Source organism: Cryptomeria japonica, chromosome 11 (genome assembly GCF_030272615.1).
Source record: "Cryptomeria japonica chromosome 11, Sugi_1.0, whole genome shotgun sequence".
Classification (NCBI taxonomy): Eukaryota; Viridiplantae; Streptophyta; class Pinopsida; order Cupressales; family Cupressaceae; genus Cryptomeria; species Cryptomeria japonica.
In genome coordinates this window covers 346,001,804-346,017,733 of record NC_081415.1, presented here as the reverse complement: position 1 = coordinate 346,017,733, position 15,930 = coordinate 346,001,804, and the positions used below count along the sequence as shown (strand labels likewise).

The following is a 15,930-nucleotide window of genomic DNA, read 5'->3' as shown; positions in this document are numbered from 1 at the left end:
GTCCCTGTACCAGAACCTAGGCTAAAACAGAAAAACCCCGTATCTTAGCTAAAATTATGAAAAATGGCATGTTCTGTAAAAGACTCCTCAACCAACTGAGGGGCTGCCATTTGGAGACCACACACAGATTCATGCTCTAGTTTTAAAAAACAAAGAACAAAAGTTGTTTTACACTGTGCTGGATGAAAAAGAAGTCTCTATTGCCTAGGATTTTTGGGAAAAGAACTGATAAATTGAATTCCATTTAACTTTTGGTTTGCTGAGTCAATGCTGATTTCATGTAATGCTGTTGACGGGAATAATCATTATGTTATGTTGTTATATTATGTTTATGTTGTCGTAGGTAATAATGAGTTACGGCGGTCAGTTAGTTAGCCGATGGGTAGGTAGTTGGAGTCGTGACGGTTGTGTCGCGCCCCTTCGGGTATTATATATTGTGTACCTTTTCTTCGAAGTAGGATCATGATAGTCGTGTCAAATGTAATGTTATAAGCACTTGATGTACATGGACTGTTGAATTAATATAGAGATTGGTTATTTAATGTATTTCCATTATGTTCTGTGCATTTACTTTCTGCATTTAACCGTTTACCTGAGAGGGCAAACATTTGGCGCCGTTGCCTAGACGAACTCGGGAACGCGAGAATTTTCAATTTTGCTACAGGTAGCCATTCAGACATACGTTCGACGAGAAGCGGCGGAGGTAGAAATCCCACCAAGTGCCGTGTGGACAGCGCTGGAGGTTAGCTCGGCAGTAAACCGGTTAATGAACCACCTCCCCCGGTTGCTTGCACAGGCATCGCTGGCACAACAAGCCCGCCTGGAGGAGATTGCCCAGGAAGAGCGACGACAACAAATCCTGCAACGCTATGAAGAGAACAGCCGACAGGGAACGGAACGAGATGGCGCCAGGCCAGGAGGAAATTGAACCTTGTAATAATCCCGGCACAATGTTGATATAAATTATGGTTGAAAGGGAAAAATAAAAAAATAAAAGTTTTTTTGTGTACATGGCGTGTGGTTGCTGTGTATGGAAGTAACTTATGCCCAATAGACTAAATAAGGACAAAAATAAAAAGATACAGAGTGACGAATGGGAAGTGGCACAAACCGCGTTGAATCTCAGACAGCAGATAGAACGAAGGCGTAGGCTAAGGCAGCTTGCCGAGGGACGACCGGCCGAGGGGTTGCCCGAAGGGAACCCAGGAGGTGTCACGGAGGTTGCGGAGGCAGAGATAGATGGAGAGAACTACACTGTCTACACTGTTGTAGGGCTGCCAGAAGGAGTCACGGAGGGTGCCGAAGGAGAACTCTACAGTTCGCCAGAATACCACCGTAGGGTAAGAAGCCGCAAAGAGTTGGTGGAACAAACAAGGCGAAGTCTAAACCTGATCGACGCTACCAGAGACTTGCTAAAGAATTTGTCCATTTCAGAGGACAATTGGAGGGAGACAACGAAAGGTGATGGTACGACCGAAGGTGCTGAGGGAGCACAAGGGTACCGTACGGGAGGCAATTTGTTTGGTTCGGTGTCAGCAACTTTTTCCGGAGGACCCACGAGTGGAGGTTCAGTTGCAGGAGGCGGAGGATCGCCAGGTACAAGCACACAAGGAATTAGAGGAGCGAGACCCAGCGGTGGGATGGTGAGTAAACAAAAATTGCCAAAGTTCACAGGGGAGGGCAAGGAAGACCCCTTACGGCACTGCCGTACATGTGAAACCATTTGGTCCGCCAACGGAGTAACAGACCAGGATGACTGGGTACAACAGTTTCCAGCCAAGTTACGAGGAGTTGCCATAGATTGGTACTCCGATGTGGACAAGCAAAAAGTGGCCACGTGGGCCAATCTACAAAAGGAATTCACGGGGGAGTTTCGGTTGCTTCGTGATGACAATGAAATTGTAACGGAGATATACAGTACCAAACAAGGTACCAGGGAGACAGTACGGGCATACAGTCGGAGGCTGAAAGAACTCTTGGGTAAAATGGAAAGCCAACCCGCAGATGGATTGAAGAAACGATGGTTCGTTGAAGGGTTGAAATCCTCCCTACGGAGGAAGATGAAAATTGTACCCCCGACGTCATATGACGACGCTTATAATAGGGCGATGGACCTAGAGAGCGAACACAAAACATCAAAGAAGAAGAAAAGTAATAAATCCTCATCCGAGGACAATGACTCTTCACAGGAAAGCAGCAGTGACGACGAGGCTAGCAAACGGGTGCAAGCGCTCCAGAAAGACATGGAGCGAATGAGAAAGGAATTCAAAATAATGAGAAGCACTGGTCGGAACGAAGGGGACATATGGTGCACTGAGTGTAAAGAGGAAGGGCACACAAAGGGTACTTGCCAAAAGAGGGCATTCTGCGAGATTTGCCAAGTGATGGGACACTCCACCAAGGAGTGCCCATACAACATGAAAACCCGAGGTACGCAAATGAACCAGGTGCTGTTCATGGAGCAGGCCACAACATCCGCACCAGCAGGTACCGGCCAACATACTAACACAACGACATCATCTGGAGGATACCGGGACAACAGACGCGGCGGCGGAAGGAATAGCAACAATAACAATAACGGAAGCCGTATCCAGTATGACGCCAAGGGCCGGCCAATTATCCAATGTAGGGCCTGTAATCAGTGGGGGCACTTCGCCCGTGATTGCACGAAGGAAGCCACCCCTTAGCACCTCTGCCGTTGGTGTGGGCCAGGCGACCATGAGGACGCAAATTGCCTGCAGGCAGGGGTTAATCTCCTCAACATTGAGAAGGCTGAGAAGACTGGTGAGAAAGAAGTACTGGTGATCACCCGCGCCCAGACGAAAAAAGCCACTTATCCCGACCCCCGTACGGAGAAGGAGAGATTACGGGAGGCAAAGGCCAATATTGAACGTGAGATGACGACCGAACGACGGGACAACGAGGTGGCGAGTACATCATCTCGTACGGAAGCGGAAAATAACATCATTGGGCAAATCTTGCAGATGGAGGTGCCGATAAAGGTAAAAGACCTTCTAGACTCTATGCCACAATTGAGGATTGCCATCCTCACTAATGTGCAAAGCACTGCAGCGTCGAGTGCACCACAGGTAGGGGTTCCCGCCACTGCTTCGAAGAGTACACCACAGGTGGAGGTTTCCGTCAGCCCTTCGACTGACCCGATGTTACTAGCCTTGAGCAGTGGTAGACACCCAGCTGTGGTAGAAATGGGTATCCGTGGGACCATTCTGAAGGACACCATTGTGGACGGGGGATCTGGGGTGAATGTACTACCAGAAGAAACATGGAAGCGGCTGGGGAAGCCCACCCTGTGGCCACCCACATTCAACCTGGTGGGAGCGGACCAACATGGCATTAAGCCACTCGGGCTGTTGATGGCCCAGCAAGTGACAATTGGTACGCAACCATTCTTGTTAGATTTCGTGGTTATTCCCTCGAAGAAGAAAGGCTATGACGCCATCTTGGGGAGAGCGTGGTTGATCAACGCGAGGGTAAACCACAACTGGAAGAAAAATACACTTTCCATGGAGAAGGGAGGGCGGAAATATACCATTGACCTACACACCCAAGATGTTGGCGAAGAGTTCGCCTCTTCAGACTCGGACTCAGAGGACTCTAATAAAAGGGAAGGGGGTCCCGATGAAAGCAAGGGCAAGAATGCGATGGAGCCGAACAGTGAAGGGGTGCTCGAATTGGAGGGATGTTCTGAAGATGAGGTATGCTCACTTAACGAGCTCTTCCACTGGCAAATGGAGGATTATGAAATGTTCCAAAGCTACAGGCTCGAAGTAGAGGAACCAAAGCAACCAACAGAGGTGTACCTGCCGGAATACAAAGAATATTGGAAGGGAGACGCCCCAAACCCTGGCGACGTAGAGAATCCGAAGAGTGTTGGCAATGATTGGAACCCTGTGTGGAAGACTGCAGTCTTCAAAATCTTTATTATTCTTCTTCTTCTTATGTACGGGAAGGAGGTTGTGGTCCCTGTAGAATTTGTGGTTCCAGGTCTTCGGATGGCCATGGAAAATAGACTTGCCACCAACGGGTACAAATTGAAACCCTACCACGCGAAGCGCGCAGGGGACCCGAGAGGCCGGATGGACACCCGAGAGCCCAAAGGGGGACCTGAGCGGATGGAAGGGTACCTGAGAGGCGAGGCAGGCGACTCAAGAGGCATAGGACCACAACAGGAGACCCTTGGGCAAGGAAAACTGAGAAGGATGAAGGGCGATCTCAGAGACAGGGGACCCCAGCAGAAGACTCTCTAGCAAAAAAAAAAAAAAGAAAAAAAGAAAAAAAAACTGAAAAAAATCGTATGGCCGTACGGGTCAGCTGACCGTATGGAAAAAAGGAGAAGAAAGCCACGGTGGAACCGCCGTGCGGTGGCAACACCGACGGTGGGGCCACCGGCGGTGGAACCACCGTGCGGTGGGACCATTGTGCGGTGGAACCATCGTACGGTGGGAACACCGGCGGTGGAACCATCGTACGGTAGCACGTCCACCACCGTGCGGTGGAAACCATTGCTGTCGCGGAGCACGAAGACATAAACGCAGCCCCCGCACAAACAAACACAGTCGTACGGTGGAGGGTGTTGACCGCACGATCGAAGGTGCCAGTGCTGTTGTTGACCGTACAGGAAGGTTGTATGGTCGGGATGCCATCGGGGAAATTACAGTGCCAAAAAAAAAAACGACGACGGCCAGATTTAAAATGATTCGCTGGAGTTTGAAGCCAGGACACTGGAAAAGAAGGGTTTTTGGCACCTGGGGCGCTGCCCCAGGACCCCGCGAGGGGCGCTGCCCCTCGACCCCGCGAAGGGCGTTGCCCCTCGACCCCACTGGGGGTGTTGCCCCCAGACCCCTAGTTTATTTTGAGCCACAGAAGACCACGGGAAGTGTTGTGGTTGTCCGTATTGTGAGAAAGAAGCCCGCAGCTAAGCATTGGCAGGGAAGCCATAAGCCGTAGAGGGAGGCGGATTTGGAGGTTGGGAACAAACAGAGTTCGAGGGAAGGCATTTTAGGTCCGCGCAGTTGTATGACACTAGGGAGTTATTCAGTTCAGTTTTTGGCCTTTGGGGAGTGTGATGGAGGATTTGAGTTGTCTCCTAGCATTTGTGCCAGCGGATTGTGGCCACCTCCAGGCATGACTGGTACGCTTTGAGGAACTCGGAGTATGTCTCGGCTGGACGTGAGGTTGCCTTGGTGGATGCACAGAGGGCTCGGGAGGAGCTGACCACCAGGTTGGAGGCAATAATCGCGTGAGACTTAGTTCAGCGTACCCAGGAGTTAGATGCCGGGAGAGCAGCACGGGTGGCTATCGAGGACAAATTGGCTAGGGAGATAGTATCAATTGAGTAGCAGTTGGTGGAAGCTGAGACTGAAAAACGTGCTTTGCAGACAAGTTTGGGTTAGGCACAGGAGGACTGTGATGGCAAAGGAAGCAATATTGGTGAATTCCGCACTTGAGCATCGGATGGTAGCAGAAAAGGGTTTTTCAGGCGAGGACGCAGCAAGTGTATAAGATCCGGGCCCGACTGGCGTCAGTAGTTCCTGCCGTTCATCTCTATTTTGTATTAAGTCGTCGGAGTCGACTTCTTTTCTTGGGGGAGATGATGTTGACGGGAATAATCATTATGTTATGTTGTTATATTATGTTTATGTTGTCGTCGGTAATAATGAGTTACGGCGGTCAGTTAGTTAGCCGACGGGTAGGTAGTTGGAGTCGTGACGGTTGTGTCGCGCCCCTTCGGGTATTATATATTGTGTACCTTTTCTTCGAAGTAGGATCATGATAGTCGTGTCAAATGTAATGTTATAAGCACTTGATGTACATGGACTGTTGAATTAATATAGAGACTGGTTATTTAATGTATTTCCATTATGTTCTGTGCATTTACTTTCTGCATTTAACCGTTTACCCGAGAGGGCAAACAAATGCTAGTGTTATTTTTCATTTGTTTTTAGAATTTATGATTTGAGAAGTTATATTTCATTATTAATTTTCAACTGTGTTCTCAATTCTGCTTTCAATTTTGTGCAAACTATGTGTTATTAATACTGCATTCAATCTTGTGGAAATTGTTTGTTCTTAATTCTGCAGTAAAGACAAAGTAAAAGGTTTAGTTCCAGATTAGGTCCAGCACTATTTATAGTTTAAAATTTTTAATGCTCTTGCTTAGATCATATAGTGTGTCAAAGAAAACTTAATTCATAGATTAAAAAATAGTAAAGAAAATAGTTAGTTCTTTGGTTTCCCCTGGTTTCAGAATTTTAGATTTCAATACTATTAGGGGGAACCAGATTAAGTCTAGTGCTATTTTCAGTTTTATTTATTTATTTTCAGTCTGGCTCAGTTCTACTTCCAGAGTGTATCATTCCTATTAAAATGCCTTCCTATGAAAAGGGATAGCAATTTCTTAGAATTCTTGTTGAGCATCAAACTAATTAGTTTCTCAATGTCAGCAAAGTTGGCTGTAAAATTTCAATTCAAAGTGAATTGAAGGAATTGGAGAGCTTCCTTTGAGTGGGGGAAGAAAGCTGAAGAATTTTGTCTACCCTGTCACTTGATCCATTACCAATCTCTCTTTAGACACTAGTGCCCCTGAGTAGCTTTCCCTATCCAACAGCAAACACTGATTCCTTTGGGTTCAGAGAAATACCAACTTCTATATAAATTAGATTTCCTGTCATCTTAGTCAGATGGCAGTTTCTGTCCTTGAATTCTTGAGAGAATCTTAGCAGTGCTAGTAGAGCTGAGTTGTTGCTGCATTTTTTGACCCTCAGTTGAGCTTGCTATTTACTAAAAGTATGCTTTTTATTTTAGCATACTACAGTGTAATAATGCAGAGAGAATTCATCATATATATATATATATATATATATATATATATATATATATATATATAATTTCACTGGGAACGCATTGTTTGATAATTTTTATGCAGAAGATTGAAATGTCTGAAACTAAATGGTTAAAATCAGCTTGTTTTAGTTTGTTTAAAGTTATTTTAAATTTACTTTACTAAATTGTATTTTTAGAATTTAGATATTATGTTTTTATATTAATTTAATAGGTGTTCTCCCACCACCCTCAAAATCTGGAAAGGTTTTTTCTATCCCCAAAAGTGCATCCTCCTGTCCCCAAAACTTTAGAAAAATTGGGAAATAGCAGTAAGGTAAATCTTTAAATCCACTATCTGGCAAGGAACTTAGTACCTCATCAATCAAATTTCTTTGAATTTCCTTTGTGTTATTATATATTCTGCAAAGTGTCCAAATTTTGATAAAAATCATAGGAGGAGAAGAAACCTTCTAGAATGGCGAATTCCTCATAATTAGTGTTACTGTTAGCTAAACTGGACATCCTCCCATTCCCACAGGTGTTTTTTTTTCAAATTCTTCATGCGCTACAAATGAGCACTCCCTCTCTTGCCATCCAACTCAATGCACTATTGTGCATTCCCTTTGTTGTTTTACATTACTAGTGTGTTTGTTTTGTTTAGCTTTCCATACACACTCAATCTGTGAACCATTCTTGCTGCTCCTTTGTGCATCCCCTAATCTTACATTTAGTATGCAATCTCTGGCTTCTGTGTTAAGACCTGCCTTTGGGCCTTTGTGTGCCATTTTGCCTTCTGTGCATTGTCTTGGTGTCAATTATCCTAGTAGTTTAGAAATCATGACCTCGGTCTCTAATAGTTGTAGGATTATGGACCAACCTGGGATGCTCTTGGATCAAAGATATGTCCCTATAGAAGAAAGAAAGCTAGACATGTAGGGGACAGGAAACTTGGTTGATTGGGTTGAAATGCCAACTCCCAACCAAGGAAAAATGGTATTCAAAAGAGTATGTTCAAATGAAATCTCCACATTTTATGAGTCCATAAGCTTTTGGGGACCAAACGCTTCCTACTTGGGGAGATTCAATATAAAAATTGGGTCTTGATCATGATCCTAGGTTGTTTTTTCTCCATTTCAGCTATAAGGAAGACTAGTCTAGGAGTCCCGTAATGTGGATAAGCTGGTTATTGTTGTTATTGGCACATTGAGGACTTGTGTATAGGGTTGCTAAAGACTCACATTGATTTGGAGAATCTTGGTGAAGAAAATGGATTTGTGTGCCAGTTTACAAAACTTGTTATTTTGCTACATTTGATGAGTTTTCCGCCTACACATTTTTTGTCTTGGCAAACACAACAAACATCATGGTGAATGTATAAAACCTAGCAGCAAACACAATTTAGCCTGGCTAAATTGTTTAAAGTAAGCAGTTTATCTCTGATTAACAACAAACTCAGCACATTTCATGCAAAAAGAAGGATCTGAAGGGTTTTCTCTCTTCATTTCCATATCCAAGCCTTCAAATGCATGTCTTGACTCTTGGGAATCATGTGGAAACGTACACATACACGTTTGAGGGCTGCACACGGGTTGGCATTTATATTTTCTCATGTTAAGCAACTGGTTATGCATTGGAAGATACCATTGGTGTAGGCATAGTTGAACTAGTCGCCAAAAGTAAAAACACGCCAAGGTCCCAAAAAAAAAACAGTGAAAATTGGGCAAAAACTCGGCAAAAATTCGGCAACTTAATTTGCTTAAATTTAATTATAAATGCATTTTTTTTTGCAAAATTGAATGAGGAGATGGATCCAATGAGCCAATAAATGAGTACTCAAAAGAAACAAGCTGAGTCTAGATATATTTAATTGATTTAAATGCAAATTGGGTACAAAATGGCATCCTTATGTGGAATACTGATGGCTGGTAGCCTGGTAGTCTTAAGCAAAATTAAAATAGCAAATTGTTTTTGTAAAACTAAAAGTAAATACAAAATCAAAACAGTTTACATCTTCCTCTTCCCAGATCTAGTAAAAACTAGAGGAGAGGTAGAACTAAAGGGTCTAGTCCTAGGAGTCTGCTATGGCTATGCCTCCTCGCTCAGCACGACTAGCTGTGGCTTGACCTCCATCTTGGTTGTAGCACTAGCTGCTGCTGGCACTGGAAATGACTCCTCATCATCCTCATCCTCCTCATTGTCATCCAATGTGAATCCAAATCCACCCTCCACCTCCTCCATAGCCTGCCTCTCCAAATCATAGATGCCATCCTTGGTAAATAATGGAGGCTGCTTCCGCGATGTCCAATCACTGTAAGGATCTCTATCATCCAAATCAATTGGACCAGTTGGGGTTTCCTCTACCTTCCTTGTGCGCAACCAAAGATTATATTGTTAATATTTCATTCTACGTAGTCGGGGAATGAGAGATTGGCACTTGCGTGCAATACCTAATTGTTCATAGAAAGCTTCTGCAGACTGATGTACATAGTTTTCATGGAGTTGTAGGCATGTTTTAGGTGTGGAACTTATTTTTACTTGTATTGATGAGCTCATGGAGGGCTTAGTGACATTGAACATACTTGTAGAAGTTGATATATATAGTAACAGAGGAGTTGGAAAGCTGGAATGCCCCCCTTTTGTGAATACCCTAGTTTTTGCCCTAAAATCACAATTCCAAGCCATGCAAGGAATGAAATAGAATTAGAGATATCATTTATCAATTTAAATTGCTGAATAACATAGATCCTGGTTGAGATCCACCAGAACTAGAGTATCATTGATTGCTGATTAATATGGTCCAGATCTGGACTGATTTCTATATTGAAGACTACTGATCTGATCTCTTTTGCCTGACTGCTAGAATTGATCTGGTCTTTTAGAGCCTTGATGCTTATTCAGTTGTGTTCCTTGTTGCCTTAAGTATGCTTATCAATTAGTATTGATCTGTTTGCCAAACTTCCTTACCTCTGCTTTATCATCCAATGATATTTCTTAATTTTCCCTCCACTCCCATCTCAAACTTATCTTCTTATATACCTTGCCAAATACACCGTTTCACCCAAGATGGGTGACTCTACAGGCAGAACATTGAATATGATATATCAGAATGTAACTATATCCAATGAAACTCTCTTAATTTTCATGAAAATAGACATACATATTAATACCATATTAAATACCTTGGATTTTGGAGTTAAATCATGCGTAATGTAGGACTGCTATACCCAGTTGAGTGCTGCTACCAGCAGAACATTGAGTAAAATTACCCAGCAAGCCTCCCAACTCATGGATTTGAATGTTACAGGCCTGTTATGCTTAGTGAAGGCAGGTCTAAGATAAGACTGATGCAGGCCCAAACAGCAGGTACAAAACTCCATTAACACCTTTGAAACTCTCCTAATGCCACTCCAATCATTCAGCACCAATACAAGCTCAGATATGGAATAATTGTTCAATGTTGCAGGTCAGATATATGACTGTTAATAGTCCAGCAGTAGGGAACCTTCTTCCAACGTCTCTAATCTTGCACAAAACTTTCCCAAAGCTGGTAAACAGCCTCTCACAAGCCCAACAAAACTAACACCATCAAATGGCATGGAAAAATGACAGCCACAGGTCTGCAATGACTGGGTTGAGAGGTAGAAACTCTAGCAGTTGGCTGTTGCGAGCCCAATCAGCAAGGAAACACTCTGATAACAACCTCCAGCCACACCAAGGAACTATTCCAATGGTCACCAATCGATTTATACACTCCCAGCAACAATAAGCACGTTCAGCTGATAAGGAGAAATGCAAGTAGTAGTCAGCCGTTTGATTTTCAGATGTACAAACTTAAGCACTGGAACCGGGGCAAGCTGGTAATTAATTCCTAACACCTTCAAACTGCATTTGATTATTCATTGCCAATACACCTGCAAATGACTACCAATGTATGGACACCTCCCACAAACTCTAGAAAACTCTTCAAAAGGCATTTCCTGACCCAAAAATGCCTCATGCCATGCAACAAATGACCCTGTGAATGGTTAGGCTTCCATAGAAATTTCATGTGCCTTTAAATTGCCACAAAACCCCTACAAATGGTGTCGCCCAGCTTAAATATCATTGGGATTTGATCTCACAGCATTCCAACCTTCCAGCTCACCTCCCAATGCAAAGATTTGATGGTATGGCCTAGCTAGGGCATCACTGGAAACCAAAGAAATGGGACTCGGACTCGGCTCGTACTCGGCAAGGCCGACTCGGACTCGGACTCGGGACTCGGAGTCAGACTCGGCTGGTCTTGGGAAAGTGAAAAACTCAAGAAATTTAGAGATTTTTAAAGATTTTGGACCCCACTCTATGTCTAGCCGAGTCTAGCCGAGTCTAGGCGAGTTTGGACCCCAGACTCGGCCGAGTCCAAGTCTGAGTTTGCTGGACTCGTGGGGGGTGACTTGGACTCGGACTCGCCGAGTTTGGGTGATTTCTGGCGATTTTTCGTTTCTCTGCCGTGGAAACACATTTTGTATGGCTAGCATAGGGATCTTCGAAAACAGCTTCAATAATCACCACAAAATCTAAGAAAATATTAGCAAATAACACTTCCAAAATCTGAAATCAAAATGCCATGAAAATCTTCATATTCTTGAAACCCTGAATCTGCAAATCAATAAACCAATGGTGATTTCTGTGTGAAATCACTCTGAACCAGCTAGGGATCATCTCTCAGATCCAAAACCAGTAACTGAAAGAGCGCTTTTGTCCTCGATCAATTCTTGGAAGAACTCCAGTTCAATCTGATAACAGCCTGTTATTTGTAATCTTCTACATATATGCCAATGAGAGCCAAAGACCTCATTTTATATAGTTGGAGGGAAAATAATCCAATCTGAAGTTTAAAATAAAACATTTCCCACACAAACACATTTTAAAAATATTTTATGTCTCACGTGTTAGTCCCTTTCACCTAGGCATCCACTTTTGAGGGACATCATGTTACTTTATAGAATCTAAATACCAAAGCAATATAATATAACATTAGTGCATAATCTAAATATTCCCAAGTTGTGGAAAGCACCACCAAGGAATGCAAAGTCAAAACTGACCATGCCAAGAAGAAATTGAAGTTGAACGATTATGATAGGTGCCAGAACGGGAACTTACTAAAGATAGGTGTGCTCTCCAAGAAGTATGGACAACAGCCCAAGAGGCCCAAAACGCTTCAGAAAGTGCTACTATCAACCAGAATAATGACTAACCTCCAAACCATCATCAAATGCCAAGAATAATCAAATGCAAGCTCTCCAAAAAGTTTGGTGTTCTCTTGAGCACACCTAGAAGCTCATAGGAAAACTTGGAACTGGCCAAATGCTCATGAACAAGATGCCGTAAAAATGGGGACATTACTCATCCTTACTGTTTCAGTCATTTTCCAGTAGTTTTAGGGTGTCTTGCATGTGTCCTTTTTGAACCACTCTGATTTCTGTAAGCTTTAAGCAACTTATTGATAAGGGGAAGGATTTGAAGCCAGTAAGATTTGGTCCATAGTGGACGGTGAGCAGAATCTCCACACTGATTAAAAGGATCACTGTGATCTAGAATTGGCGATTTCTAATCAGAGGGAAAGGTGTCTCCTTAAACATGTCATTACTTAGTTCCAAAATGATTTGAGTGTGCAACTGATCTTGTACTAGGTGGTGGACATTGCAAGCAATATGAACCCAGCTGGTGTTTTAAAGTAGTAAGAAATGCTCTTCTTTAGAGTGCATGGCGTTATGTGTCTGTGATCTGAATTTCTTGTTTGACTGTTGCTATTATTTCCTGTTGTTATATCACCACGAAATTGTAATACAGAGTATTGTGTACATTATTTCCTATTAAAAGCAAGTCATTTTGTGAGTAAATAAAAGTGCAACTTACAATAAATAAATTTATTAGTATGATAACAGATTGAGAGTTTTGCCTCATGAATTATGGACTATTGATGCACATGTCAAGTACTTATCATCAAATTTATGAAAACTCATTGGGAAAGGGGGTGATCTCAAACAGAGATGGTCTTTTCTGTTTTGGAATAATTATTTAATCATTTCATCAGTTACAAACAGATTGCATTTAGGATTTTTATAACATATATCAAACTATGCATTGCAGGCTTTTGCTAATTTGTTGCAACTACCTCAAGATGATTCTGATAAAATACTGAAGGAGCGGTTCCCTGTGGCACGCTTAGTTGTCTGTGATCAGCATGGGTCACAGGTAACTTATTAGTTATTTGCAATGTATTTTACTTTTGTCAAATGTCTCAATCTAATGAGTTGTTTCAAAATCTGAATCTGCTATAATGTTTTCCTGATAAACTGATATATTTTCCTACAATTTATCTATGTATTGAACAAATGCATAGGCTCGATTTTTGCTTGCAAAGTTGAATCCTTCTGCAACATACAATTCTGACATGGGGTCTCCACCTGGACGGGATTTTATATTTACGGATGATGTAAGCTTTCAGATTTACATGGAGCATCTCCAAAAATTAGCTGTTCAGTCATAATGTCAAAGCTAAACTTTATTTAATTGGCAATATGTTGAACCTTTGTTGAAGATAAATATGATACAGGGAGTATAATATCTTTCATCTAATGGTTATGGATTAGGTGCTAGATCTTTGTTCCTTGGTTCGTTTAGTGGAAAGTTGAAATCAGAAAGGTACATGCCAGCAGTTTTGTTAATATGTCAGAATCTTTAGATAAATTGCAGATACACCTCAATCGTAAGTGTTGTTAAGTGATTAAATGTTAAAAAGACACATTTTTGAAATTTTAAGCTTTTGAGGGAAGAAGTGGAAAATAATATAAAATTAAACTATATTCCCTCAAAAGGCTATATAAGGGGGTTTTGCATTCAGAAAATGGTCTTCTTGCTTATTTTTTCAATTTCTTCTCTCTAGAGAATGAACATGAGTTTTTCCTCTTCTGTGAGGATGGATTTTTTTTTTGGCAAAGAATGGTTTCAAGGAGAAAAACCCTCCCAGCCATATAAATAATTCCATACAGGAATTATTATTGTGCTAGCAGTTGAAGATATCTAACATGTGATTCGGTGTGTTCCCATGTTTTGGGTATTTACTCTGAGTATTGTAGCGTGTGTTCCAGTTTGGAATTTTGAATTAATTAACGCCTTTGTTGTATATCAGCAAATTTAATCAATTTCTTTTGGATGATTTATGTGAAGATGAAATGTTTGGGGTTGGTATAATCGAACCAGCTGTACCATCAAATACTGTAAGTAATGCAGCCTATTATGTGACAGCCTTTCTTTCTTATAGCAGCCATAACAATTCAAGGAGGAATCACAGCTTTGTTTATACAAGGGAAAATGATGCGTTGAACTTGTAAGTCCCACTTGGAGACTAGTTTTGATCCGGCTGTACACTAAAGTGTTGCCATCCAAGTTTTGAAGATACTGCATCCAGATTCGAGAGATTATATAAGCCAGTTAATTTCCTTTATACTTTATGGAAATGCCCTACCGCTTGAAGCCAATCACAACACATTTTAGGAATTCTTCGGAAGGCAATATAGGTTATAAAGAAGCTACTGTGCCTGGGTAGTATGCAACGATATTCCTATTGGTAAATGTTTGATACTTCTGGTTATATATTCAGAATTTATGGATGGGAATCTGGGTATTTTACTACTGTGCTCTGTGTGGGGCCGTATTTAAAGTTCTGCAGTAACTTATACCACATGTTTCAGACCTTAGTTAAAGCGCACCTTTGGATTATTGATGAAATATAAGTTAACAACAGCAAGTACCACATCTTGAGTTTCTACATCAACTGGTATCTTTAGTTGGGTATATAATACTCTTCCCATGTTTTATTATTTAGAGAATCCCTGATTGCTGCCTATAATCATTGTTGATATTAAAGTGGATTTTGTTGTTAACTTGAATTATCAAGCTATCTTAGCTTGCTGATATTGTAAAATTGGACGGTTTACTGCTGGTTAGAGATTTCTCTGGTATTGTAAGTAGATTTTCTGGTCTTATGTCAAATGTTTTAGATAGAATTATTTTTGATAGTGTGTGTTTGATACTTATTTTTGTGTCATTCAAATTCATATTCTATGATATTTTGTCTCTTGCCACTTGGTGCCAAATCTAAATTTGGAATTTTGAGATGACAAGTTTATGATATTGCTATCAAGATTCAATTGTGTAGTTTTCAAGTTAAACTCATTGACCCATGAATCATGAGTAGTGGTTCACACAAACTCGTCTCTCATGAGAATGAATGGTACACTTAGTACTCATTGCATCTAGGTGATGCTCACAAAGGTGAAGCATTGGGACTTCCCGGGAGGTCACCCATCCTAGTTTACTCCAACCATTGAGTTTACTCCAAGGTTAAACCCACTTAGCTTGCAACCCCATTTGCAAAACCTTCAGCAATGTTCATTTGATTTATGTGGATCTTATTGTTGTTGATTATGAGACACTATACTTTAATTTTCACAACACTATACTTTAATTTTCACATGATGTTGAAACCTAGGGCTTAAAGCCACAAGTTTTGGTCCTTTCCAACCCCTATATGGGGAGTTGTGGTGGGGACAAAGCAAGTTTTATTTTACCCTTGTGTAAAATTTAGGCTTCAACAAGTTTGTGGAGTATAGGACATTTTTTGAGTGGCAAGGAGCTCAATTTTTTTAAAAAAGGCATCAAACACACTATTGATTTGATTGTTTTTGTAGCCATTGTAATTTTTTGTTAAAGTGCATCAATCATGGAGTTTCCAAATTCTATAGGGGTTCCCAACCATTTAGGTTAAATTTGCAGCCCTTTTTATTTTTTGGTGTGAGCAAGACTTTTCCTTTGAAAGCCATAATTGTCATATGAGCATTATTTGCCCTCGTTTTTGAGACATTAGAAAAGTAGTTTATGGATCAATTTGGTGTATTTAGACTTCTTGCCTATTTGATCAATTGAAGATTCATCCAATTCTAGGCATTCCCTTGATAGGAGATTGCAACTTTCGAGATCGTGATTTGATATAGGGACATCTTTGACAGAAATAGGTGGTTGTTAAAAAAGGGAATAAAATGT

General features: G+C 41.6%; 1 protein-coding gene across 2 annotated transcripts in view; it reads left to right on the top strand.

Annotated features, from left to right (window-relative positions):
- LOC131040174 (protein transport protein SEC23 E) overlaps positions 1-14,904 on the top strand; it is a 126,217-nt gene extending 111,313 nt beyond the window's left edge. For both annotated transcript variants that reach the window (XM_057973027.2, XM_057973026.2), the window contains 2 exons: positions 12,976-13,080; positions 13,229-14,904. In XM_057973027.2, coding sequence (XP_057829010.2) covers positions 12,976-13,080; positions 13,229-13,375 — 252 coding nt within the window. In that variant the 3' untranslated portion in view covers positions 13,376-14,904. The remainder of the gene's footprint in view (positions 1-12,975; positions 13,081-13,228) is intronic.
- The last annotated feature ends 1,026 nt before the right edge of the window (positions 14,905-15,930 follow it).